The following is a 26,053-nucleotide window of genomic DNA, read 5'->3' as shown; positions in this document are numbered from 1 at the left end:
GTAATTTTAAACAGACACCAGACGATGATATTTGAGGCTTCAGTGAATTATTTATTAAAAATGACATACGTGTGGTTTTTTTGGTTGAAAGAGCTCAACTGCTGAAACGAAATGATCTCAAACTTTTGAGCTGTGGTGGTGAACATAATCTGATTTGTTCTGTGGCTGTGGGTTTCTGCCTTGAGACGTCTCCCTTATTAAAGTTCCCCTGCGGTGTCATCCTGACTTCTTCAGCTTGTTTTTAGAGCGGCTCTCTGTGAATGAGCTCACCAAATATAACTCTGTCACACTCCACAAGATTTGGATACGAGGGAGGTGTGTGCATGTGTGTGTGACTGAGAACAAGAAAGAGAGAGAGAGAGAGAACAAGAACGAGAGAGAGAGAGAGAACAAGAAAGAAAGAGAGAGAGAGAGAACTGACTTATGTTTGTGACATAATAAATCTTCTAAAATCAAGTTCAAATCGTTTGGGAAGAACAGGTGTCCATACATTTTTGAACTAATAGTGTGTATCCTCACCTTGTAGCAGAAGTGTAAATTAGTTTTTTATGACGTGCTGTAGGACTTGTATATTCTGTAACAATGGACTAAATTATGCAGCACAGTGTATGAAAGCCTGGATTTTGTCTATTTATTTTTTCCTCTGTAAAATACCAGTATATCTCCTTTTTTGTGTGTGTGTGTGTGTGTTTGTGTTGGACATATGAAAGGAGAATGAACTGATTGTTGTTTTCTTCTCATTATCCCCCAAGCCCCTCCCACTGTGACCAGCCCCCCAGAAGAGTCCATCAGCGCGGTCCGAGGGCAGACAGTGACCTTCACTTGCACAGCTGTTGGTGTGCCTACCCCCATCATAACCTGGAGGCTTAACTGGGGGCACATTCCAGGCAGTAGCAGGTATGTTGTTGACTGACCTTGCCCCTTTGGACTGATATAAGTCAGGGGTTTGAATGCATTTGAATGCATCTGCGTCTCTTAGCGTTGTGTGATATCATTTTAATGGGCCAATAGGAAGGCTTGAATTTAATTTGCATTAAAAAGTAGGAATGTTTTTCCTTTCTCCTGCAAAGCTGCCATTTTGTAAATACCTTATTTGGACAGCGACTGCTGGTCAAAGCTAAAACAGGAGCGGCATCTTGAGGCCTGGACTTTGTCTGAACTTTTGTCCATTTTATAGGTGAAACTACATGAACTTCAGTGTCATATATTTGGTGCTGAACTATTTCTTTAAAGGTACAGCTACCGTCAGGAGTGCTTCAACCCTGGGGCTGTTTTTGGGGCTGTGTTCTGATGGCCCTTTGTTCACCTCTCTTTATGAGTAAATAAAAACAATGCAGCGTGGGTCCAAATGAAAGCCAGAATACATTCAGCGTTTAAAAAGCTGTAACCAAGCTGTGTGCATAATTAGAACCAGACAGTGAAGATCAGTTTTTGGCAAGAGAGCTCTGTAGTCATCTCCTGCCCGATCTCTTCATTCCACAAAAGGAAATGCTCTCGGGCTGATTATTTATTAACAACCCTGCTTCGTTTGTTCTGTACAACCTCCTCGACTTGTGTAAAACCACTCAGAGTCTTGTGCTTTCCTGTCATACTCCTAATCCTCACCTGTAGCTCTTCTTTTTTACGTTCCAGGTCTGTGTGGGTTGATTAAAGCAATGTGTTTTAAGTGTGTCCCAAGGTTAATGCTGTTCTGTGGTGCACATAAACATTGCATTTTTAGGCCAAAAATATACGTTTTGAGAGACTGACCTCAGAATATCTCCACCTCCTGCTAGGATCTCAATGACCAGTGAGAACGGTCGGGGCACCTTGACCATCCGGGACGTGAAGGAGGGTGATCAGGGAGCGTACACCTGTGAAGCCATCAACGCTAAAGGCCTGGTCTTTGCGATTCCTGACGGAGTGTTGACCCTTTCTCGTATACCAAGTACGACAGTCTCATTACACTAGCAACATCACACTCAACCAGTAACCCTCCGGACTACACACATAGTCATTGTAGATCAAACATTCTGGGACTAATCGTGATTAATCGTAAGTTAAATTGCTAGTATTATTTCATTTATCTAGAAAATAAAAACAACTGACCATTCTGTTTTCTTTATTATAACATTTCAGAGTAGCTTTCATGAAGTTTGAATTAGAATCTCTTAATTTGCTGAGTAAAAGTTTCAGGGAGTTGACATCAAACACAAGCCTTAATTCAGAAAATTACAGTGCACCGCTCTGACAATAAAACACCTCCATATTCCAGCTTCAACAAGTTTTGGAAGTGGGGATTAAACCAAGTCCTTCTTTGTTGAGAGAGTGTGAGAGAGAGAGTGTCCAGCCCAGGACAGAGAAGGCAAACCCATGCTTCCTCTAGGACACATCATGCTAGCTAACACGTCTTTTAAAGCTGCTACCAATATAATACCATTACACCACTCAAAGCTCTGGAGGAGAGTGCACTAACATTGTGATTAAAGGAGAAGGGTGTCCCTCCTTCCCACCCCCCCAGTGCTTGAACCATTTTGTGCTCTCAAGGACACCCAGCCCAGTACAGTGGAACCTCTACTTACAAGCTTGATCCGTTCCGTGACCCGGTTCGTAAATAGAAAAGTTTGTTTCTCGAGGCAATTTCCCCATTTAAAATAACGGAAAAGCAATTAATGTCTTCCTGCCCCCACCCCCGAAGTCACCCTTTTTACACTGATATATGTTTACAACACTCTCAAATTAGTAAAAAAATTACATATAGCGTTACTAAAAATAAAAGAGAAATACAGTGGTAACAGTAATAAAAAAAGAAATAAAGTTGTAAGTGGTTACATATCGCTACCTTGAAGACGTGACGACTGGCTGGAGGAGTAACACAGGCACTGGCTGTATGACGGGAGGTGGGGGGTGGGTGGAATAACGGAGAGTAGGCGGTGAATGTGGGGAGACGAAGCGTAGATACGGTTTAACTTAGCCCGAATTTCGATGTCTGCTATTTACACTAATGCTAAATTGCTAAAGCTACAATTTGCTAATCTTAAAAGCTCACTCAAGTCTGGGGGCGCTGGGAGACTCGCCTATTGGGGTCAGTGGCAATTTCCAGCCGCCGGCTCGGGTTTGTTTCTAGAGTCGTGGTTTGTTGGTGGAGGCAAAAAATATTCAAATGCCCGGTTCGTATCTTGGAAAGTTCGTTAGTAGAGGTTCCACTGTATTAGTGTTTTATCTTTTTTTTTTTTTTTTTGTCCTGTGGTGTAAACATATGTGCTCTGTTGCCAGGTAACTGCCCTGAGGGTCACTTTAACATCGGGAGCCACTGTGTGCCATGCTTCTGCTTCGGAATCACCAGAAACTGCCAGAGCACTGCCCGCTACCGCAACCAGATCTCACTGCGCTTCACTGAGGAGGACGATTTCAAAGGTACCACGAGTTACCATAGATCTATATGATTTAAAGTTGCTACAGCTGTCTTATCTTTATAAATCCATTCTGTCTTTTAGTGCCCCACCAATCAGTGAACGTAGCAAATCGAATGTAAAGCCGTAAGTGGGGGCGGAGCTTGTGCTGTGAAATGTTTTGTAGTTGTCTTCTAATTCCTGTATTGAAAATGTCGCTTTCTTTCTTTTAGGAGCGAATGTTTCTTTCCCTACGCGGCCAGGGACTCCCCCTCCTCTCACGTCCACTCAGATAATAATTAACCCAGAGGAGGAGGAGTTTCAGCTGGTGGATCTGTCCCGCCGCTTTCTGGATCTGGACTCTTACTGGACTCTGCCGCGCCAGTTTCTTGGGAGCAAGGTATGTTTTCCAGCTGCGGTTTCCTTTGGGATGAATCAAAGGGTGTTTTGACATCTTCTGGCTCTTTTGGTCCAGTTAAATCAAACTGTGGTTCCTTTTTCACCGATGGTGCAGTTTGTTTGGGCAAGTGGGAATGAAGTAACCGCACTCGGATGCGGACCCTCGAGAGGAGGTGGGTTCAGTCTGGTACCTAAGTCGAACTTAGGTGTGGTTCGTATCTGGTGAGAAACCACCGACCTCGATCCGACCCAACCGTAAGGTGTACACAGCAGGTCGGTGCTCAACGGCTCCCGTAGCAATGGGTGCTTTGCATATCACACGCAGAACCGGTTAAAGTTTATCCACTGAGGTATCTGAGGTATGTCCTCTTTCCCAAATCAGTGAGAACACTGATGACGTTGTCGAACGGTGAGCAAAAGGGTGCGAGGGTTCAAGGGTTTTTGACAAGTTCTCCACAGCTTTTCTGTTTAAGGGTGTGCTCACACTGGGCCCAGTTGAATCGAACCGTGCCAGGGCACAGTTGTCCCCCGTCCCCATTCCCCCACTGGAATACAGATGTACATCCAGGTCTAGAGATTTACATGAAAGCTCCTGATTATTAAAAATACTCAGTCAGGTCTGAACCAATCGGCAGTGAGAATATTCTCACGTGGTTTGCGGTGATATGTTTCGGTATGCTTGGATTTGCCCCCGTATTACATTGATGAAATTCCCCTCCTGTTTCATGTTAACCTTAGAGTCTGTGTGTGTGTCTGTGTGTGTGTCTGTGTGTGTGTGGGCCAGGTGGACTCCTATGGAGGATATTTGAAGTTTAAGGTGAGCTACTCACTGCAGAGGGACGGCTCAGAGCCGGTGAATAAGCCAGACATCATTCTGAGGGGAAACGGTCAGAGACTGATCTCCCGCCGTGGCCACTCCACTTCACCCAATGTCAAAAACCAGAGAGAAGTCAAGTTTACTGAGGTCAGTCACTTCACACAGTCACACACACACTGTCATTTATTCATTGGAGTCTCTGAATACACAGATACATTTTTATAATGCTAACTTTCTGTTCTGATCCATTATAATCCACTCTAAAACTGCAAAACCAATGCACATTTGTTGTCAGATCAGTAGATTGGTGTATGTTTACATCCTGCCCAGTATTTTATGGTCTGATATTTAAACTCTGTGGAATTGTAGGAGAACTGGGAGCATTCCTCTGGACGCCCAGTGAGCCGTGAGGAACTATTGATGACCCTGGGCAACCTGGAGAGCATTAGTATTCGCACAATCTATGACAACCGCATGGCAAGTGTGGGCCTGAGTGACATCGTCATGGATACCACTACAGTGGAGTTCAGTCTGCAGGGCCAGCCTAAAGACGTAGAGGAGTGCAGGTCAGATTTTACGTGACTTGAGTAATACTTCTGAATCACTCTGCTTCAGGTTTTAAACTGGATGTGACACAGCACATTAGGCAGAGCGGTGCCCAATAATATATAGATTTAATTTAATGAGCAGCAAACTAACAAAAGCAACTTCTAAGTTTATATCTCTAGTTCCCATCAAGGGTTTCTACTGCAACAAGAGTCTATAGAATAAGAGAGGATATATATATATATATATATATATATATATATATATATATATATATATATATATATATATATATATATACACACTATGTATATATATACACTATGTATATGATATGAACTGTACACACATTGGATAGAAGGTACAGCTACTGTTACTCCTTCTAGACATCGGACCACGAATTGATCACATGACTCTACATGACTCTAATGGTTAATGCCCATGTGGATTTTTTGTCTTAGGTGCCCACCTGGTTACTCTGGCTTGTCCTGTGAGAGGTGCTCCTCTGGGTTTGAGCGGGTGCCCGGTGGCCGCTACCTGGGCACATGTGCCGGCTGTAACTGCCATGGCCACGCCAGCGCCTGTGACCCTGTCAGTGGACACTGTCTGGTAAGAGTTATCTATGATTAATGTGCAAACTAAAGCTCACTTATGCTGAACTGACATTTCAGCACATCTTTTCAGCTCAAGTGGCACATCAGTAGTGTGTACACACACACACACACACACACACACACACACAAGGGGTCATGCTCTCTTGCTCTCTCCCCCTTTCCTTCTTCAAGAGTTGTCAGCACAACACAGAAGGGCCGCAGTGTGATAAGTGCCGTCCCGGTTATTTCGGTGACCCCAGCCGTGGCCGACCAGACGACTGTAAACCCTGTCCCTGCCCATACACAGAGACGTCTCGCAGGTAAGGCCTTACACTCTCCCCTCACTCAAATCCAAGCCTAAAGGCGTTTTTTTTTCTGTTGATCAAAAACAGTGTCATTGATGTAGAACACTGAACATCTCCTCTCAGGGAATACTTGGTTAGACACAAGTGAGTGTGTGATAGAGGGTGCGTGCTTGTGTATGTGCATGTACATTTGTTGGTTGAATAATTATTTACCTAGATAGAGCATTACATAAACAGTTAATTTGTTTGTAATTGTGTTCCCTCATTAATTAAATAGTTAGCTATTTCATTAGTTGGTTAGTTAGCAAGCTGTTTGTTTGTTTGTTAGTTTGCTGATTAGTTAAAGGAATACTATGTAAGTGGCTTTCTTGTCTCCTGAGCTCCCCCTACTTGTGGCTGAGTGCAATTCACATTTACAGTACAGTACACTACACCTCCTCTCACAGACAAACACACAGACCTTCTGAGATGAGGAATATTCACATTGGTCATGAACAGCTCTCAGGGGATAAGCACAATCTGATACACATTCTGCCTCAATGTTGAGCCTGGGGAATGTGTGTAATTGAATAAAATGATGTTGACTGCGTGATAAAACCCTAATATCACTCATAATATACACTGGACTGTGTTATTATAACCATAAAGTGTGGCTTTGGTATTACTCTAGCTATTGTTACCACACAGCAACGGACAGAAGAGCACTTATAACAAGAATCGATGTCCAGCGCTAAAAAGTAAGCTAATACGGCTAAAGCTAGCAGCCGCTAGCACTGGCCCTGGTTTGTCAGTAAGTTTTAAAAACCTGATTCTAACATTATGCCGTCAACAACGCTTGGTTTCCATTGACACAAAGTGTAGCACTGGCAATAATAAACACACAGCAACAAGAGAACAGCACTTATTACCAGAATTGATAGCTAACACTAAAAAGTAAGCCGATCCGGCAAAATTAGCAGCCGCAAACCCTGGCTCCCTGCTCACTAACTCTTAAAAAACCTGATTATAACATTTACATAAAAAACAAATCTCATCACTAACACCACGACACATGAAGAAAGTGATGCAAAATACTTAATATTCCAACTTATGTCTTCAGGTCTGTTTCAGCTCACTCTACTGAGTAGAGTCAGGCCAATATTAACCCTTGAACAGCCACTCTCACTCTCTCTCTTCTCCTTGCTCTCTCTGCCATAATGTCCATACTGGGAAAACCAAGCTAGATTCTTCTTGTAGAGAGGTAAACACCCGTGAGCTATATATGCCGTGAAGCGTTTCACATTTCTCCTGAGGGAGCTATGCTTCATGGTTCTGAAGTCGCATGGGGAAGTTTTTTTTGGAGGAGAAGACTCGGGAGCAGTGAGATAGGCACTATTCTCCCTATTACAGGTTGGAGGAGCTTCGCAATCTTTTTTGAAGCTACCCATTTTAGTTAAAACTTATATTTGGTGTTCCTTTAACCATTAGTCCCCATGCGCTGGGGATTGTTTGGTCACTGACCCTAGTGCATTATTGTGTGTGTAATATCAGTAGTTATAATAAAGTAATCAATTAATATAATTTTAATTAAATAAAAAATAAATAAGCATAAGAAAATACTCCAATACCATGTTTGCTTAGATTTTCAGACACCTGCTTCCTGGATGTTGATGGACAAGCTACATGTGATGCCTGCAGACCAGGATACACAGGCCGGCGGTGTGAGAGGTAGAGAATTCAACCTGCTTTGACACTTCTTTGTGGTTTACATGTCGTCATTGTCCTATTAAAAACATGTATCTTCATTTTTTGTGGATTTTTAGTTTACTACATCATTCGAACACAGCAGCTGTCCTTTACACTTTACAATCAACCAATAGAAATGCTCCAAAGTTATTTGGAATGAAACAGTTTTGCATTCACTTCCATTGAAAGTAAAGAAGGGTTTTTTTTTTCTCCTGTAAAGTTGCTGTTATGTTCTTCATTGGACAGCAACAATATAATTTCCATTATTACATTAAATTTATATTCTGAGTGTCCTGAATTGAACTTCTTGGTTTATTTTGATTAGCAATTTATCAATATCACTATAGGTGTGCACCTGGATACGTGGGCAACCCGCAGCAGCCCTATGGCAGTTGTGTTCCAGTCGGTGAGTCCTTTGTCTCTTTCTTATGGGGAAAAAATAGTGTGTGTGTTTACATTCACTTAATAAAACAGATTTTGTAAGTAATGTGTTCTGTGCATTTACATGCCCTTGGGAAATCAGATAATAGGAAAACTATTATAGTTTCATGAGTCTGGCAATAATCTGCATTAATATAAAAGAAAGACCTTCCTGCTGTGGCCTTTTGTAAATATGGAACCGTTTTACCTGTAAATAAGATTCCTATTATTATGCAGTTCTACCTTCCTCACAGCGTTCTCAACACCACTGCTGAGATGAAGATGAGACTTTTTTAAACGAGCATCTGTGCTTTTAAACAAAGTGTGGTGTCCCTTCGTTACAGAGGCTCCACTCGGTACGTCTGCATAAAAAGAAATAAGAGTATAAACGTACTGAGAAGACCACTGAGTTAAATCCAACCCTTTTAAACTGAATTTCTTGATCTGTTTTCTATACCTTACTCTGACCTCAGATCTCGGAATATCAGGTTTACATGATCACTTGGATAATCAGATAACTGCAGAAATCCGGAATTAGGAATGGATTATTAAATGTAGGAAAACATGATTTACTACAGGCTATTAGTTGAAGATGTCAGCAAGATTTATAGCTTGCTGGTGTCATCTCGTAATTCTTACCTTTAACATAAGAATCATGTTAAGTCTCACACGAACTTCTTCTGCAAATACTAGTGTTTGTGTTCACGTAAAAGAGTTCAAAGCACTCCAGATGTGCAGGACTTCTGAACCATATGCTGCTTTTATCTTGCTTTTCAGAGACCTCCAGTTGCGACAACCGAGGGACTATCAGTTCCAGCAGCACTCCTTGCAACTGCAAGGTAATATTAATTGAATTGTTGGTCACACTTTAAAATATTAAGTCCAGTGTAAACACACAGAGCAACATTACAAAAGTGTATTTTATAGTCGCAATATTGTTATGTATAATTACAGTTGTGATGGTGAATGCACACAATTTTGGCGAATTTAATATTCACTCTTTTTCTCCTGTTTTCTTTTCAATTTACTTGGTTCATAGTAGATTTAAAATTCACAGAACATCCACCAGAATTGTTTCCTGCTCTAAAATTACTATTACATTTTAACCAAAGTAAAAAAAATAATTTAAAAAAATCTCTACAGAAGCTGCACTGCACCAACAACTAAATCAACATTTACTCTTTTGAACATAGTTTAGAACGCTATCAAATGTGCGAGAGTAGCAGTTTATCTGATGGGTGACTAACTCCAGCAAGAATTAGAAATGGTATGGTAATGGTATATTAATAATGGTAGTGAATTCTGCTTTTTCTGCTGTGCAGGCCAATGTCGCTGGAGCTTTGTGTGAAGAGTGTAAACCAGGCTCTTTCCATCTTACCTCTGAGAATCCTGATGGCTGTCTACAATGTTTCTGCATGGGGGTCTCCAAACAGTGTGCCAGCTCAACATGGACCAGAGACCAGGTCCGCCACCTTAAACCTATGGAAGTTCAGAGCAGTTACATGTTTTTGAGAGTGGAAACTCAAAGGATAGAGAGCAGAGAGTTTAACCTAATTGCGACATTCACAATTTCAATCAAAAAACAGTTTTTACAAAAATACTGAGGATGTTTCCACAGCATTTGCTAGATCTCTAGGTCTGTTTGTGAACTGGAAACCAGTCTGATATGTTTTTATGAAGCCCCGGTTTAAGGAACGTCTCCAAATTCGGAAGACGGCTACCTGCATCACCAAACATGCTACAAACATGCTGCATGTACAGTGAAAACCAGCCGATCACAGACATCGTGCCAATAAATGCTTTGAGGAAAGTGACTCTGGAAAATTATTAGTAGAAATTTCCATTAGAGCCAGCACTAGAGGATAAGTACAAGCAAACGTGTGACACCCACTGACAGGAATGTGAATTACGGCTTTAAAATAAAGGAGAAATCCCAATTTCACAGATAGGTGTAAAATCAGCGGTCAAAAAACCGGTGCGCTGTGCTTCTAGTGAGGTTTTGCAGCCTCTTGCTCTAGCCTTTCTCCTCATCTTCCACTTCTAGGGTCATAGCCATAGAAGCAGTCCTGAAACTGGTATCCGGTGTAGCAAAGCTTCAGGCTCATGTTTCTACTGCAACAAAGAATGCAAAATAATAAATAAATAATTGCACAAGATTAAGTTGAAAGCTTTTTTAATGCTGTGACAGTAAGCAGTGTTTTGAAGCATGATTTCCTGTCTGACTTTATAAAATAGATGAAGTAAATACATATGCACTTAAAATTTATGTACACACAAACTAAACACACAGCTGATTATTTGCCAAGCCACGTTCATATTGATATGTATCTTTATCACCATACTTAGCCTGAGCAGTGAATAAGTGGAAACCCTGCCTTTTTACACAATGTGTTCAGGTGCGAGGTGGCGTCAATGGGCAGCTGTTCTCTCTTACCGATGAAACAAACACTCGGACCATTACTGAGGGCATCGTTCAGAAAGGCAGCTCAGAAATAGTCTTCCGCTCTTTCAGTAGTGTCCCAAGCAGCCTCTACTACTGGGTCCTGCCTGAGAGCTTCAGAGGAGACAAGGTCAGTCTGTGTGGGGTTTTTTCATTTTATTTTATATTTTTTGTAAATAATACATCTCGTGAGCTCTTTGGTAAAATGTCATTGCTGTGTGAAGGTGACTGCATATGGAGGAGAGCTGCACTATAAAGTGCGATTCGAGCTTCACTCTCACTCTTTGATGATGGATGGGCGGCCGGACGTTGTTCTGCAGGGCAATGGGATTTCACTACATCACTTCTCAGAGACCAAACCTCTGCCCCGAGTCCCTGCCACCTTCACTGTGCCCTTCAGAGAGGTGCCGTAACTATACCTACAGCCATTCGACACGCGTTATGGCACTAATATGCTTTTTTTTACAAACTAGGACCCCTTTTTCTTATCACAACCCAGCAGTAATTGCATGTCTGTGTTTTTAAAGCTTTTGAGCTTAACCATCTCTTGACTATGATGACTGTTGCTGACAGTTGCTTTCTTATCTTCTCCAGTCTGCATGGAGGAGGACTGATGGTCTGCCCTGCACCAGAGAACACCTGCTGATGGCCTTGGCTGACATCTCCGTCTTCATGATCAGAGCCAGTTACGCACACAATATGGCTGAGAGCAGGTACCTCTGTGTTCTGTGTGGTGTTATTAAATACACATGGCATGTGGGAAAAAAACAGGAGCAAAGTGTGAGGGTGACTTCCAACTGTCTGATGTTGGCATCTTAAAATTTGTCTCTAAATGTCCCCCACCATAGAACATTACACACTTAAATATCACACACGTTATTTGGATACCGTGTTCACTCTTGATCTTTTACAGCATTGCTGACATCCAGATGGACATCGCGGTTCCTCACTCCACAGGCAGCGAGAGAGCTCTGGAAGTGGAAGAGTGTGCCTGCCCTCAAGGCTACAGAGGACCTTCCTGTCAGGCATGTCACACAGACTCCATTAGCTTAGCTTAACCCCTATAAAACCTGATGCATGACCTTTAACATTTAAACAAATAACCTATTAAGACAACACAGGTATTAACAAAGTTAATTTTCTAGCCAATCGACAGATGCATTACAGGCAGGGAATCGGGTTAAGAGAGTCTCCCACACTGAATTATGAATGAAAACTTCTAAATATTTGACCTCTTTTTAAAAGAAAGCTGAGTTTCAATTGAATCAGACTTCATAATAATGTTATAGTTGACTGTTTAAAGATACAGTCACAAATATAACAATACCTCCTCTGGTTAATCTAATCAACAATAAAAGCTAATCAATGAGTCCACATGCTTGCCAGAAAGGTTGGTGCATCCAGCAACAAATTGCGTACACACTGTGTACAGGATTGGGAGACGGTATCAGACAGAATGCTACAGTTTGACATGAAGAAATGCATAAATATTAATCTGACTTTGGGGTCACAGTTTGTCTGAGAGCATGAGTCTTAGGTTTTTGGGCCTAGGGCCAGACCTGTCAGATTCATTTAACCAGCCCCTGCCGCACCACTGCGTATACAATGTTGTAAGCATAAATGCAAAAAATAAACAGCTTAGTTTTGACACTCTGTAAGTGCTTCTTAGTATCTTTCTCTCAAGTAAACAGAAGTAGTCATGCTTTCCTCTTATCATGTGCCGCTGTGTTTGCAGGAGTGTGATGTCGGTTACACACGCACCGGATCTGGCCTTTACCTTGGCACCTGTGAGAAGTGTGAGTGCCACGGTCATGCCAGCAGCTGTGACTCAGAGACTGGAGCGTGCCTGGTGGGTAAACATTCCTTTAACTAACACACACACAGAGTACACACCAACACACTGAGCTGTGCAACTCTGAAATATATACCTTTTTTTCGAACAAATATTAGAACAAATCCTTGTAGTTTGTAAAAAGAAAAAGTAGTTTTAACAATTTCCTGATGAATTGACTGATAGAATTGGTTAAAAATACCACAGGATATAATTGTATACATTTTTAATACATTAAACCCTGCTCTTGCTCTATAGAATTGCCTTCATCATACAACTGGACCTCGATGTGAAAGTTGTCTCCCTGGTTTCTATGGCAACCCAGTGACCAGAGGTGTCCACGCCTGTAAACAGTGTCCTTGCCTTGGATTCGCCCCTGGCAACGAGTAAGTTAAGGCTGAGTGATCAAGTGTTTTATAGCACTGTACCTGAAGATGCTCAGTATGTATTATATGAATCAATGGAGATTCACTATTGATAAGACTCCTATTATTTAAGTGTTCTCTCATCTGCAGGGGGGCAAAGTCTTGCTACTTGGATTCAGACGGGCAACCCACTTGTAATAACTGTCCCCCGGGTCATACTGGACGGCGCTGTGAGAGGTAAGCTATCTACCCATTTGTTATAATCTAGTAAAAAGGTCTGCTCCTTTCCTTTGAATGGTCTGGGGATGCTGGGCTGGCCAGGCTGCAGATGAAGGGGATTGTGGTCCCCTTCTTAAGCGCCATAGCATGTTTTCCTGTTGCATCTCTCTGTCTCTTTCACCCCAGTCATGATTGAGTGGTCTCCGTAGGGCCGTATGGGAGAAGCCAAGCTTGAATTAATGCCACCCATACTGTTGTTTGTCAGCCAAGAATGTCTTTGTGTGGGAATTAATTTCAGCAGTAGCTTTGGTGCTAGTGACAGTCCTCTGTGGACCTCCTAGAAAGTGTCCTGTCATCACGGCATAAGCTTTGCATCATAAGAATAAAGGCTTTTAACACAAGGCCTTTCATGCAATAATCGTTTCAAAAGGTTTAGTTATGAATTTTGGGTTCATCACATTGTTAGTAGATCATGGGTCTGCTGCAGCATTAGCAGCATATCTAATGTTCACTGATGTTCAAATATCTGTTGAACAACATATGTGAAGTTCGGATTTGTTCAGCTATGTGCCTCTAGTGTTATTGTTGGTGAGGATGCTCTGGGTACCATCTTGCTTTCCTGTCTTTTGCTTCAGCGCTGCCTAGGGCCCTTTTAGGCCAAGTGGACACTACATGTCTTTGAAAATCCCAGGATTGTTGTGTTTGCTGTTCCCACTTTACAGTAAGGTACAGAAATTAACTCAAAAATGATGACCCCATCGATATTGTACCTGATACTGAAATCTTAGTGTCTTGCAAAACGTAGTGGCATATCTATCATGCCATGGTCATAGGTTCTAGAAGTTGCCTGCTAGAAATCATAAACCTGAGATATCTCAATAGCAAATTTGTCATACAACAGTAAGCATAGGTGTCTGAGCAGATTCACTGAAGATAGCTTACCATTAGACCTATTTTGGCCTAGGGGTAGGGTGTCTCATTTCTTGTTGGGATAGAGAAGTAGGGAGTATGGTTAGGGCTGTATAGGCCTTCAAATGGGTATTTTTCAGGGGCATATGATGATATAGGTTTGTTGAATTGTTCAGTGCAGGAGCGCACCTCTGATATCACTGCAGACTGACAGAGCTGCCTACTGATGAGGTTTCAGGTGCTTGAAATCTTCTCCTTGTTCATAGGGAAAGATTTTGAACATTACACCTTTTAACTCTGATTCAAGGGGCAAGGGGGCACTTGAAAATGAAAGATGGGGTAAAAATATGAAATGGGACAAAGCCAAATTTCACTGTCATTTTGTATGTAGTACTGGATTTTTAGTTTCAATAATGAGCATGAGCCTTGCTAGCAAGTACTTAGTAGATAAGCTGTGGCAGTTCTTGGCATAGGGTACATTTCCCAGGCTACCAACTGAGGGACCTACAGCCTCTGGCCCAAAGATTTATCTGTGTAAAAACTGTGTAATGTACACTTGGCATTAGCTGTTGCTACACGCTAGAACATAACTATATGTTCTGATTTAAAGCTCTTTATGGTCATTGCTTAAGACAGCCATGGGTTTATGAGGTTGTCTTTTATGTCTGTCTTGTTCAAAGAAGTCATCTCTGTGGCATAAACGAAGCAGTGATATTAATATGTCTTCTTTGTGAATCTTTGCCACTTACTCAGAGTGCAAAGGCTTGTTTGGGATCTTGGGGTTGGGGAGGTGAGTGGTATGTGAATCCTTGTTCCAAGTTTCCCTCTCTTGTCTTGGCCCACAACATTTTAAATCAAGACAGGAGGCAACTGACAATTGCGGAGACTTCTATTTAGAAGATCAGCAAAACATCCTCCCTGCAGAATGCGTTAGAAATGAGGATACCCAGGTGTTGGATGGGAGTGGAGAGGGCGACGATCTTGACCAGGAATCTGTGACCACTGAGATCTCAAAAATCCCTACAAGAACTTTGTTGGCCACTACATCAGGTGGACTACTATTAAGCCAGCCAAGTACTCGAGGGCTTTTCCCCTACACCCCTGGCTCCAAGGCTCAACAGCAGGGCTTCCAGTCCCGCCTCCTGAGTCACATGAACCGTTTCAACCTACGGTTGAGCCTGCTGGAGGGCAACACGCTGGATGTGAAGGAGAATCTCCAGAGTTTGAGAAAACAACAGAACTACCTCATATTTCAGCTGAACAAGCTTACCAGAACGATGCCTGTGAATGGCAGGAGACTCCAAGCTGAGGAACTGGCCAGCAACTACACTGATATGGAGATCAGGCTAAGTCGCCAAGAGAGCAGACTTGAGATCTTGATTGATAGCTTAACTGTGCTTGCTCAAGAACTTTTCAAAATGAAAAAGGCTTATCGTGTGTTAGTAGAAAATAGGACTGCTCCTGTTGTTACTACATCCCTGGTAAACATTCTGCACACAACAGAGGCTACTACCAAACTAACTAAACCTGCTAGGAGACCCCAGAAGAAAACAGCTGTTTCCAAAAACCCATCAACTGGACATGGTAAAAACATTGTATTTTCATCTAAAGGGCAGGCAAACTCAACTCCTTTAAAAGTACCACTGCCTAGTAAGAGGAGATTACCTTCCAAAGGTGCAATACTTAAGAAGTCCTCAGGGAAATCCAAACAACAAATATTTCCAACGAAATCAACACACTTCCAAAGCATACCCACAACTCTTTCTATTAACGCTGCCCAACGTCGGCAGCCTAGGACAACAGTCACCAAAATCCGAACACCAAAACCAACGACTGGACTTAAAAAGAAGACGTCAACAAAAGACACTAAAGTTCCCCTTACTTCTTCAAAAGGTATGAGAAATGTTACCCCAAGGAAGTATTTGGAAAATGGAGCAAAGAAGCCCAAATTTCAATTGGAACCTCCTGCACATACAAAAACACGTTCAGTGAAGAAGCAGCCTAACAGCATCAAACAGCCATCCACCATGACAGCTAGTAAACCAAAAACTCAGGATCCTGGAAGTCTGCAGATGGCAAAAGTCAGAAAATCCACAACAAAATTGGATATTAAGAAACCCCAAACAGTCCAGACTACCAGCAGCCCACAGAATCAAGGTACACTTATCAAGACATATCAGATAGAACCTCCATCTCATTTAGCGTCCTTATACACACACCCCAAGAAACCCAACAAAGAACCTTTTGTTGCAAGTGTACGTTCAACATCTACAATGTCCTTCACGCAGGCTGCATGTTCTACCCCCAAAAAAGTACATCAGAAAAATGATGGCCTGTCCCAAGTTAGTATTTTAGACATTCTCAAACTAAAATACAAAAATGATCACAAGACTTCAAACAGCCAAATACAGATGCACGATGGGGAGCTTCATTTTATTCTTGGAAAGCTGGCTGTTCCTCTAAAAATAATCCCAGATACATAGAGACAGACTCCTTTGGCCCTAAGAAAAATGACTGTATACTATTCACAGCTGACTCTTTCATAATCGAGTAGGACCCTTAAAAATATTTAACATGACTTCCTTTTTGTAAGTACTGGATTGTTGCAAGAATCTACGAAGCTGAGATACGTCGACCTCAATGTATAGTCTCAATTTAATACACAGCAATTTTAAAAAATGTCAAATGTCATTTCCTATTAATAATGTTTTATGTCCCACTAATAATGGGAATAAATAATGTCATTTTTTATAATTTACATACTGTTCTAAACTGTCTTTTTTGTTTTTAAATCTTTGTCTTGGTGACTAGCCCTTAAACTGTCTGTTTTATTTATGTTCTATAAGTCTGATTAATCACGTGTCATCTACACTGCAGACAAATCTATACAATACTTGTAAGATTTCATTATAGAACTGTGTCAAAGAAAACAACATAACATAAGTCCTGGAGATGAAATTGGGCATATGAAATCAATACAATTGTTGAATCCACAATTATAATAGAATAAAGTACAGTTATGTCTATCCCTAATTAAAGATACAGAATATGTACCACCACAGTGACAGGTTTTCTGACACTAAGTTGATCTGCTGTTCTAAGACACTTTTCAGGAGGACTGTAAAAGCATCGAATTCCTTGGTTGTTTCTTTTATCACCCTTTGACCAAATCAAAACCATGCTTTTTGGGTGTGGACACTGCTTTCATTAACTCTGATCCAGAAGGTCATTTGGAAGGAGATGTAAAAAGGGCTGTAATCTGGTAAATATTTCTGTTACTCGTGTCAGAGTCATAGATAAAAGTGATAGATTGGACTACCTTGGAGGTTACACTTAACAGGTAAGTTCTTGGCCTAGCTTTTTCAAATTTGGGGACACGGTGCATTTGCTTTCTTAAACATTTCTTAAGAACCTACTTTACTCTCAGGTTTTCCTTCTTATTTTGGCTCAGTCTATGAAAAATAAGAGGCCACTGGAACTTATTAAGCTAGTCTTTTTAAAGAACAATAGACTTTACGTCTTATCAAGGCTGCAGTCTCATCATCTCTTCAGTTGGATTCCATGTTCTGGGTTCTCCTCAGACTTTTCTGCTTGGAATACCTTTTCTTCAGTGACCAGTTGCACAACAGCTCTCTACTCTTCTTTTGATTTCATTCAAGATTGCTGTGTTCTGTGGTGCTCAGGCTTATAACAGTACATTGTCTCAATCTGTTTCTTTCCTTGTTGTGGTATAACCTCGACACCACTTTATTGCTTTTGTCATTAGATGGGTCTTGGTGAATGCATCAAAACTTTGCATCTTTTTTTTTTTTTTTTGGTCTGGATTCAGTAAGGCTGTTGCATGTTTTCTGTATTTTGTAGAAGGTATTTCCAAAAAACAGAATCTGCAGATTAAAACTTTAACATGCTAGAACATACAGACACTTACTAAAGTAAGTGCAGGGTCATTTAGATTTTAAAAAATTTGTAAAATGTCTATCCCAAAAGATAGAGGCAACCAGTGCAGTTCTTTCAAAATGGAAGTGGGTGGTGGGATGCGATCTTATCGGTTTTATCTGTTTTCCTTTTTGTTAGAATCCACTCTTGTTTGTTTTTTGCCAGTTGTGGTGGATGTAAGGATTAGATAGCCCAGTTACGAAAAAGATCCAGCTTAACAAGTACATGAACAAGAAATCTTATATTTCTTGTGCATAGATATATAAATCTTATATTAGTCCTTTGCAGAAATAATGATTGAAAGACATTGCTAATCAGAGGCTGTGAGCGTCTATGATTCTCTGTATAGCGAGTTGTGTTATGTGTCATTTCTCCTCATAGTTTGTGCTATGTTTCACCTGATTCAGGAACTTGTTTCACTTTGTCTTATTTCTTTCTTTAGATGTGCCCCTGGATTCACAGGCAACCCTGAACTTGGACAGAGCTGCAATCGAGACAGTGAACCCAACGGTATGTTGACTACATTGGCTAACATTGTGCTGAGTGGCATTAATGGAGGGACGTCCAGCCCATGCAGAGAGAGCGAGGTCAACTGTGCTCTCTTGGACTTTTCAATATATTTCTATACGCCTGATAAGAATATGTTGGTTTTTACACAGTTCAGTTTGCTTCATTCATTTTCCTGGGATGGGAAACACTTGGCTAATCTTAGCGATGGCCTTCACAATGTTTCTGACCAGAAACATGTTTCCTTTCCACAGGGAACTGCTACCGTTGTGACCCGCGAGGCACTGAGGGCTGCAGTTCACATGGGATCTGCCGCTGCAAGGCAAGTGTACATTTAGGAGTACCATTGGTGTAACGCTTGTCCAAAACAATGTCAGATCTCAATGTGTTCTCTCACATCCAGATGAATGCGGAGGGTCCGTCATGCTCCACCTGCAAATCCGGGACCTTTAACCTCAGCCCTGCCAATAAGGACGGCTGTTTGGTGTGCTTCTGTATGGGAGTCACTCAGCAGTGCACCAGCTCCTCCTTTTACAGAGATGTGGTAAGACAGCAAGGCTGGATTCTCACACTTTTCAGTTGCATCAGTTTAACCTGTTTATTATTAAAATGGTAGTTCTACAAATTTCTCCTATCCACAAAGTCCAACTAGTCCACCACATTTAAGGGTCTGAGACTGCTGATGTCAGAAGAGCTGTCAGGTCCCTGCTCTCTTTAGACAGGACTCCGATATCTGTCTCACTGCCTTCTTTTTTGTCTTCAGGTCACCACTCTGTTCACTCCAGGAAACACTCAGGGCTTTGCTCTTGTAAACCGGCAGCGCACCAACAGGATCAGTACAGGCTTCTCAGTGGAAGTGTCCACAGACGGAACCCAGCTCTCTTTCACTAACTTTGACCGCCACAGCCAGGAGCCTCACTACTGGCAGTTGCCCAGCAACTACCAAGGAGACAAGGTATTGTCTGCTGTGCTTCTGAACTGCTTTAATTTCACAGGACCCCAGTTGCTCTTGCCACTCTCTTCCTACTTGTGCAAGCTCTGCAAATCTTTCTTTCCTCATGCTTGATCTTTCCGTTTCTTTCTTGTTTGAAGCACCTCCTCCAGATCTGTGAGAGGGCTTGGTTAGAGTGATGGTTCAGATGGAAGTTTAGTGTCTGCATTTTGGAAAACATTGTTTTAATGTTGAATTTATTTTATTTTACATATATGTTTTTTGCACATTGTAGAAGCAAGGGCACTTCTCTAGATCAAAAAGAGCCTACAAGGTAAATAGAGTGTCAGATTTGCAGTGACTGCATTGACTTCACAGTTTCACATGGCTTGAGTTTTTATTGGTAATTCAGCAGAGCCTGAATCTGCATGTTTGGTCATTTTTTCATTAATCCTACTACTTACGTTTCTGAGCTAAGCATCGTTTCTTGAATGTCAACATGGTTTATGATTTCAGTGGTGCATTTGCATGTTCTAACATATGACAGTATCAAATTTAGGCCCAAGCAGCACGTGGTGCAACAGGTAGTGTCACTGACACACAGATCCAGGGTCCTGGGGTTGTGGGTTCAAGTCCCGCTTCGGGTGACTGTCTGTGAGGAGTGTGGTGTGTTCTCCCTGTGTCTGCGTGGGTTTCCTCCGGGTGACTGTCTGTGAGGAATGTGGTGTGTTCTCCCTGTGTCTGCGTGGGTTTCCTCCAGATGACTGTCTTTGAGGAGTGTGGTGTGTTCTCCCTGTGTCCGCGTGGGTTTCCTCCGGGTGACTGTCTGTGAGGAGTGTGGTGTGTTCTCCCTGTGTCTGTGTGGGTTTCCTCCAGGTGACTGTCTGTGAGGAGTGTGGTGTGTTCTCCCTGTGTCTGCATGGGTTTCCTCCGGGTGACTGTCTGTGAGGAGTGTGGTGTGTTCTCCCTGTGTCTGCGTGGGTTTTCTCCAGGTGACTGTCTGTGAGGAGTGTGGTGTGTTCTCCCTGTGTCTGTGTGGGTTTCCTCCGGGTGACTGTCTGTGAGGAGTGTGGTGTGTTCTGCCTTTGTCTGCGTGGGTTTTCTCTGGGTGATCCAGTTTTCAGCCACGGTCCAAAAACACACGTTGGTAGGTGGATTGGCGACTCAAAAGTGTCCATTGGTGTGAGTGTGTGAGGGAATGTGAGAGTGTGTTGCCCTGTGAAGGACTGGCGCTCTGTCCAGGGTGTGTTGCCTCCCTTGCGCCCAATGGATAAGCGGTTACAGACAATGCATGAATCAATAATTTATGTCCAAGCAGTACAGTCATTTTCCAGACAGGCTATGAGTAGTTAGGTGAAATAATTTTTAAATCTCTCATTAGAAAGCAAGTTCTAACAGAAGTCTAGTTCATATTTAAACACGTTGTCATTTATAAGATTTTCAGTCTAAAATGATGTTTGGTTTTGCTTAAAAGGAGCATTCAATCCTTTTCTACAGTTTGTTGTGAAACAGCAGTTATATGGGCATCTAGTGCCTTGGACGTATCAGAGACGTTGCTGGTCAGAAGAAACAATATATTAATTTTAAAATCATGATTCAAACATTATACTTCTCACCGGTGCCGTGATTATTGCCCTTACGGTGTGTACCCACAGCCCCCACATGTTTAAAAATCATGTTTTAACTTAAAAAATATATACAATAAAGCTAAAATTAAACAATGGCAGCACAGTGGTAATGTCGTTACCGCGCAACTCCAAGGTCTTGGAGTCCTGGGTATTATCCTTGCATCGTGTCAGTGTGAGGAGTTTGGTGTGTTCTCTTTGTGTATGTTATATATCTGCAGGTTCTGTTCTGTGGGGTTCTACTTCCACAGTCCAAAAACACATGCTGGTTGGTTGGACTTGTTTACTAATACTTGTATGTTCCGTTTATGCACTTCAGTACTCTAACTGAACAACAAGTAAAACATTGAGCACTATTCCGCTCCGTAATTCAGCATGCTCCTACTTTGAAGTAACCCTCGGATCACTCCGTACTGCCCTTGCTGCCCTCTGGGTGACAATGGAACCATCATTTTACTCTCCCACCTCTCTCTAGCCATCCGCTGACGAAGTACGTAAGATTGACGACGAAATCTGGGCACTCCTCACAAACCTCTCCCAGGGGCAGTCAGGGACCTCCTCCTCCTCCTCTTCTTCATCATCATCCTCAGGAGCCTCATCCGCTTCTTATTCATTCAGAGCCTCTGGTGCCATGAGTCGTTCAGGGGGTAGTACCCTAAGCGCCTCACCTTCTGCCTTAAAGTCCTCTATGAGTGACACTGGGTCCCAGCATACTGCCCCAGGCCATGCTGCCAACCATACCTTAGTGAAGGTATGGTACGCTCTCTCTCTGGTAGTTTCCACGGTTAAACTTGAAGTAACAAGTCATGTTTCAGTATTTAAATAAATGTTGTTCATGTCAGGGTTAGATTCCACTGATTGATCCCACATAAACAAGCCTATGTGGAGTTACTTATGAACTCGACATAGATTGATGAAAGGGTATAGTGTGCATGATGATGATTACTGGCTATAAACAACCAGTACATGTTAGCTATGCCTCCCTGAAGAAGCAAACATGTCTTGGTGGATTCACTGTGTTTGGGGATTTTTGGCTTAATTGTGGAACTAACTGGTGTTCTTCTTTGGTGTGATTCTGGGATGTTGGTGTTGCTGACAGGACAAGCTGAGAAAAAACACTGTGGGTCTGTCCAGTGCTGCTGTCCCTGGTTCTTCCAAAAAGGTAGTCATCCTGTGACTGATTCTCACTGGAATCCTGCTGCAGTATCACCCTCGGGAGAACAACCGAGTGCTTCTTTGGGAAGTTTGCGTAGTTGAGGTTAACTCAATGAGGGGTTAATATTTGACACAAGTTACTTTATATATAGTAAAGACACTGGTTAATCAGTTATTAGAGTTCAATTATGTGAAGGTTAGCCAGAAATGGTAAACCTAGGGTAGATAACACTGCATTTTAAAAAGTGAAATTTTGAAAAAGGACTTTGTTTGGGGCCACAGTGTAACTCTCACTGAACCTTTTATATGCTGGTCCTGTTTCCAGTTTTCAGACATTGCTTGTGTTGGTTCCGTATGCCATTGTTATGTCTGAAAAAGCCTCTTTTGATTAGTGCAGTTTAAAATTTGGAACCCAAAGCCCTCATTCTTGATCTGCTCTCCTTTGCTTTCTGCCATTTTTTATTTGCTTCTTTCTGTCTCTTCTCTACTGCACCCTTTATACCTCCCTGTGCTTCAGTACTCTCTGGTCTACAAAGGCTTCAGCTTACACCCGGAGGAGGTGCTCTTCTGGAAGCTTCCTGAGAAGTTCAGAGGGGACAAGGTAACTGAAATGGGCTTGGTCCAGTCATATGACAAGATGTTGATTGGTCTGCTGCTCTAATTCAGGCTTTAGTGCTCCTTCATAGTACTAACATCAGATATAAGTGAGAGCACTGAAGCACTTTCGTGCAGCGGATGGACGTCTGCAAACCAAGTGTGTTCATTCTTAAGCAGTTTGTATGAGCCCATCCTTGATTAATAATACAGGGATCTTTGTTCTGTTTTGCATTCAAGAGAAATCTGCACTTCTTTCCAACAGTTTTGCCATTTTGTTAAATTAGCCCAGATATTTGTGCTCATTAAATTGAGTCTGTGTATATGTGCGTGCCACAATCCCTTACTCATATATTATGAAAAAATATATAAGGCTTTAAGTGGCTCTTTGGGTCTATTAAGATTAACGACCGAATTATAAGGCTGCAGAATAAATGTAGTATATACATTCATTTCTTTTGTTTTAACTCTCGTAATTTTAAAACAAAGCCAAGGGATACAAATGCTGCAAAGGGTTAAACGATTTGAATCAAGCACAATCTAATATTTTCTCCACCAACAGGTGGGCTCATATGGAGGCAAGCTCAAGTACACCATCTCATACGTGCCTGGCCCGAGGGGCGCTCCCATCGATGATGTTGATGTTCAGATCATTGTAAGTAATAGAACAATTGGTTTGAAGGAAAACAAACAAACAGAAAACAAAGACACAGATGTAAATATCTTTCTTATGTCCAGGGCAATGACATCACCCTACTGGCCCGGCAGGACTGGCGAAGAGGACAGGGGACAAGAGAGTCCCGTGACTTTGAGATTGTCTTCAGAGAGGTGAGAAACATATTTGGTACAAAGACTTGACCAGTGAAAGGATGTATGAATTGCTTTGGTGAAATGCACAGTTTTACAGTTTGAACACCTTATTTTTTCTAAACTCATTATCCAATTTGTACATCAGCAACTACAGGCTGTAGTCTGTGGCTCTGCATGCATTGTTTGCCCCTTTTCACATTGTTCTTCAAAAATCTGGACCCCTACAAGGCCACCACAGAGCATGTATGACTTGCAGTGCTGTACTTACACCTGACACTGACATGGTGGTGATGCGTTAGTGTGTGCTGTGTTGGTACGAGTGGATCAGACACAGCAGTGCTGCTGGAGTTTTTAAATCCCTCAGTACCACTGCTGGGCTGAGAATAGTCCACCCACCGGAAACTGGACCAATGAGGTAGGTGCGTCTAACACGGTGAACAGTTAGTGGACACCGTGTTAATAACTCAAGCCGCACTGCTGTGTCTGATCCACTTTTATCAGCACAACTTACACTAACACAACACCGCCCCATCAGTGTCACTGCAGCGCTGATCATAAATCATACCTGCTCTGTGGTGGTCCTGTGCATGTCCTAAGGATTGAAGAATTCAGAGCAACAGATGGACAGCATCCTGTAACTCCAAAACTACAAAGTGCTGCGTTCCATACGCCATTGTGAGGAATGCTAATATGAATGATGCTAAAAACAAACTACATATATATTCAGGATTACACTAAACATGTAAAATGATTACTTCCTGTGCTCTGTTTGTCTGTAGGAGTACTGGAAGCGTCCTGATGGCATGCCTGCTACGCGGGAGCACCTGATGATGGTGTTGGCAGACTTGGACGACATTCTGATCCGAGCATCGTATCACACAGAGATGCGCTCTTCCAGTATCTCAGGGGTCAGCATGGAGATTGCTGTGCCCAACTACACCGGCCTAACCCAGGCTCTGGAGGTGGAGCAGTGCCGCTGTCCACCTGGTTACCACGGCCTATCATGCCAGGTACAGCCAGATTTAGTTGTTTTCCGGCATGTTGGCCTACTGAAAAGTATATACAGTACATGCACTCAATACTTGGTCAGGGCTCCTTTTGCATGAATTACAGCATCAATGTGGCATGCCATGGAGGCGATCAGCCTGTTGCACTGCTTAGGTGTTATGGAAGCGCAGGTTGCTTTGATAGGGGCCTTCAGCTCATCTACATTGTTGGTTCTGATGTCTCTCAGTATGGTCAATCAAGCACAGTGACGCTGTGGTTATTAAACCAGTTATTGGTACTTTTGGCAGTGTGGACAGGTGTCAAGTTCTGCTGGAAAATGAAATCCGCATCTCCATAAAGCTTGTCAGCAGAGGGAAGCATGAAGGGCTCTAAAATGTCTAGACGGCTGTGCTGACTTTGGACTTGATATGGACTTGATATGGACTTGACATGGACTTGACATTGGACCAACATCAGCAGATGACACGGCTCCCCAAGCCATCACTGACTATGGAAACTTCACACTAGACTCAAGCAGCTTGGATTGTGTGCCTCTCCACTCAGGCTCTGGGACCTTGATTTCCAAATGAAATGCAAAAACAAGGCTTTGGACGCTAAGCAGCAGTCCCATCCTTTTTCACCTCTGCCCAGGTGAGATGCTTCTGGCCATTGTCTCTGGGTCATGAGTGGCCTCACACAAAGAATGCGACAGTCGTAACACATGTGCTGGATACGTCTGTGTGTGGTGGCTCTTGAAGCGCTTACTCAGTCCACTCCTTTTGAATCTGCAACAGATGTTTTTAATGGCCTTGACCTGACAATCCTTTCAAGGCTGTGGATATCCCTGTTGCTTGTGCACCTTTTTATACCACATTTTTCTTTCCACTCTACTTTGCATTTATACGCTTGGATACAGCAGTAGGGTGTCAGTGACTGCCATCTGGACATCTGTCAGGTCAGCAGTCTTCCCCATGACTGTGTATCCTACTGAACCAGGCTAAGGGACCATTTTGTGTTGATCATTCGAATTTCAGAGATGATGACTTTTTGGTTTTCATTGGCTGTAAGCCATAATCATCAACATTAAGAGAAATAATTGCTTGAAGTAGATCTGTTTGTACTGAAATATATAATGAGTTTCACTTTTTGAATTGAATTACTGAAGTTTTTGATAATATTCAATATGCACCTTGATTTTTAACGCAAATTACGCATGTCATATGTAAACGTTTCATCCCAGAATTTGTATATTCATAAGAGAATTAGGAGATGTTTGTTTACCATCAGAAACTACTGTACATCTAACAATAAAGGTAGCACAAGTTTTATAGTTACTGAAAACAGAAAAACAAGCAAATGGTGCCTGTTTTAATGTTTTTTTTTATTTAACACGTGAGTAAAAATAATTTTAAACTGTTGTATTTTAGGACTGTGCTCCAGGCTACACCCGCACAGGTGGTGGACTGTACCTTGGCCACTGTGAGCTGTGTGAATGCAATGGTCACTCCGACACCTGTCATCCAGAGACTGGCGTCTGCGTGGTACGTTGCACCCACACCGTCACAAGA

At 42.2% G+C, this 26,053-nt stretch overlaps 1 protein-coding gene across 1 annotated transcript in view; it reads left to right on the top strand.

Annotated features, from left to right (window-relative positions):
* Positions 1-26,053, top strand: part of hspg2 (heparan sulfate proteoglycan 2) — a 141,960-nt gene that overhangs the window by 63,122 nt on the left and 52,785 nt on the right. The window contains exons 11-37 of the mRNA XM_066671195.1: positions 753-897; positions 1,776-1,927; positions 3,256-3,396; positions 3,605-3,771; positions 4,555-4,734; positions 4,957-5,153; positions 5,595-5,742; positions 5,919-6,046; positions 7,652-7,738; positions 8,104-8,162; positions 8,954-9,015; positions 9,499-9,639; positions 10,573-10,746; positions 10,841-11,020; positions 11,211-11,329; positions 11,530-11,641; positions 12,352-12,465; positions 12,706-12,833; positions 12,963-13,049; positions 18,319-18,386; positions 18,638-18,705; positions 18,787-18,927; positions 19,147-19,338; positions 23,251-23,343; positions 23,427-23,516; positions 24,278-24,508; positions 25,913-26,026. Coding sequence (XP_066527292.1) covers positions 753-897; positions 1,776-1,927; positions 3,256-3,396; positions 3,605-3,771; positions 4,555-4,734; positions 4,957-5,153; positions 5,595-5,742; positions 5,919-6,046; positions 7,652-7,738; positions 8,104-8,162; positions 8,954-9,015; positions 9,499-9,639; positions 10,573-10,746; positions 10,841-11,020; positions 11,211-11,329; positions 11,530-11,641; positions 12,352-12,465; positions 12,706-12,833; positions 12,963-13,049; positions 18,319-18,386; positions 18,638-18,705; positions 18,787-18,927; positions 19,147-19,338; positions 23,251-23,343; positions 23,427-23,516; positions 24,278-24,508; positions 25,913-26,026 — 3,518 coding nt within the window. The remainder of the gene's footprint in view (positions 1-752; positions 898-1,775; positions 1,928-3,255; positions 3,397-3,604; positions 3,772-4,554; positions 4,735-4,956; positions 5,154-5,594; positions 5,743-5,918; positions 6,047-7,651; positions 7,739-8,103; positions 8,163-8,953; positions 9,016-9,498; positions 9,640-10,572; positions 10,747-10,840; positions 11,021-11,210; positions 11,330-11,529; positions 11,642-12,351; positions 12,466-12,705; positions 12,834-12,962; positions 13,050-18,318; positions 18,387-18,637; positions 18,706-18,786; positions 18,928-19,146; positions 19,339-23,250; positions 23,344-23,426; positions 23,517-24,277; positions 24,509-25,912; positions 26,027-26,053) is intronic.

This window comes from Hoplias malabaricus, chromosome 5 (assembly GCF_029633855.1).
Source record: "Hoplias malabaricus isolate fHopMal1 chromosome 5, fHopMal1.hap1, whole genome shotgun sequence".
Classification (NCBI taxonomy): Eukaryota; Metazoa; Chordata; class Actinopteri; order Characiformes; family Erythrinidae; genus Hoplias; species Hoplias malabaricus.
Note: the sequence above shows the minus strand (reverse complement) of the source record. Positions and strands in the feature narration are given on the sequence as shown.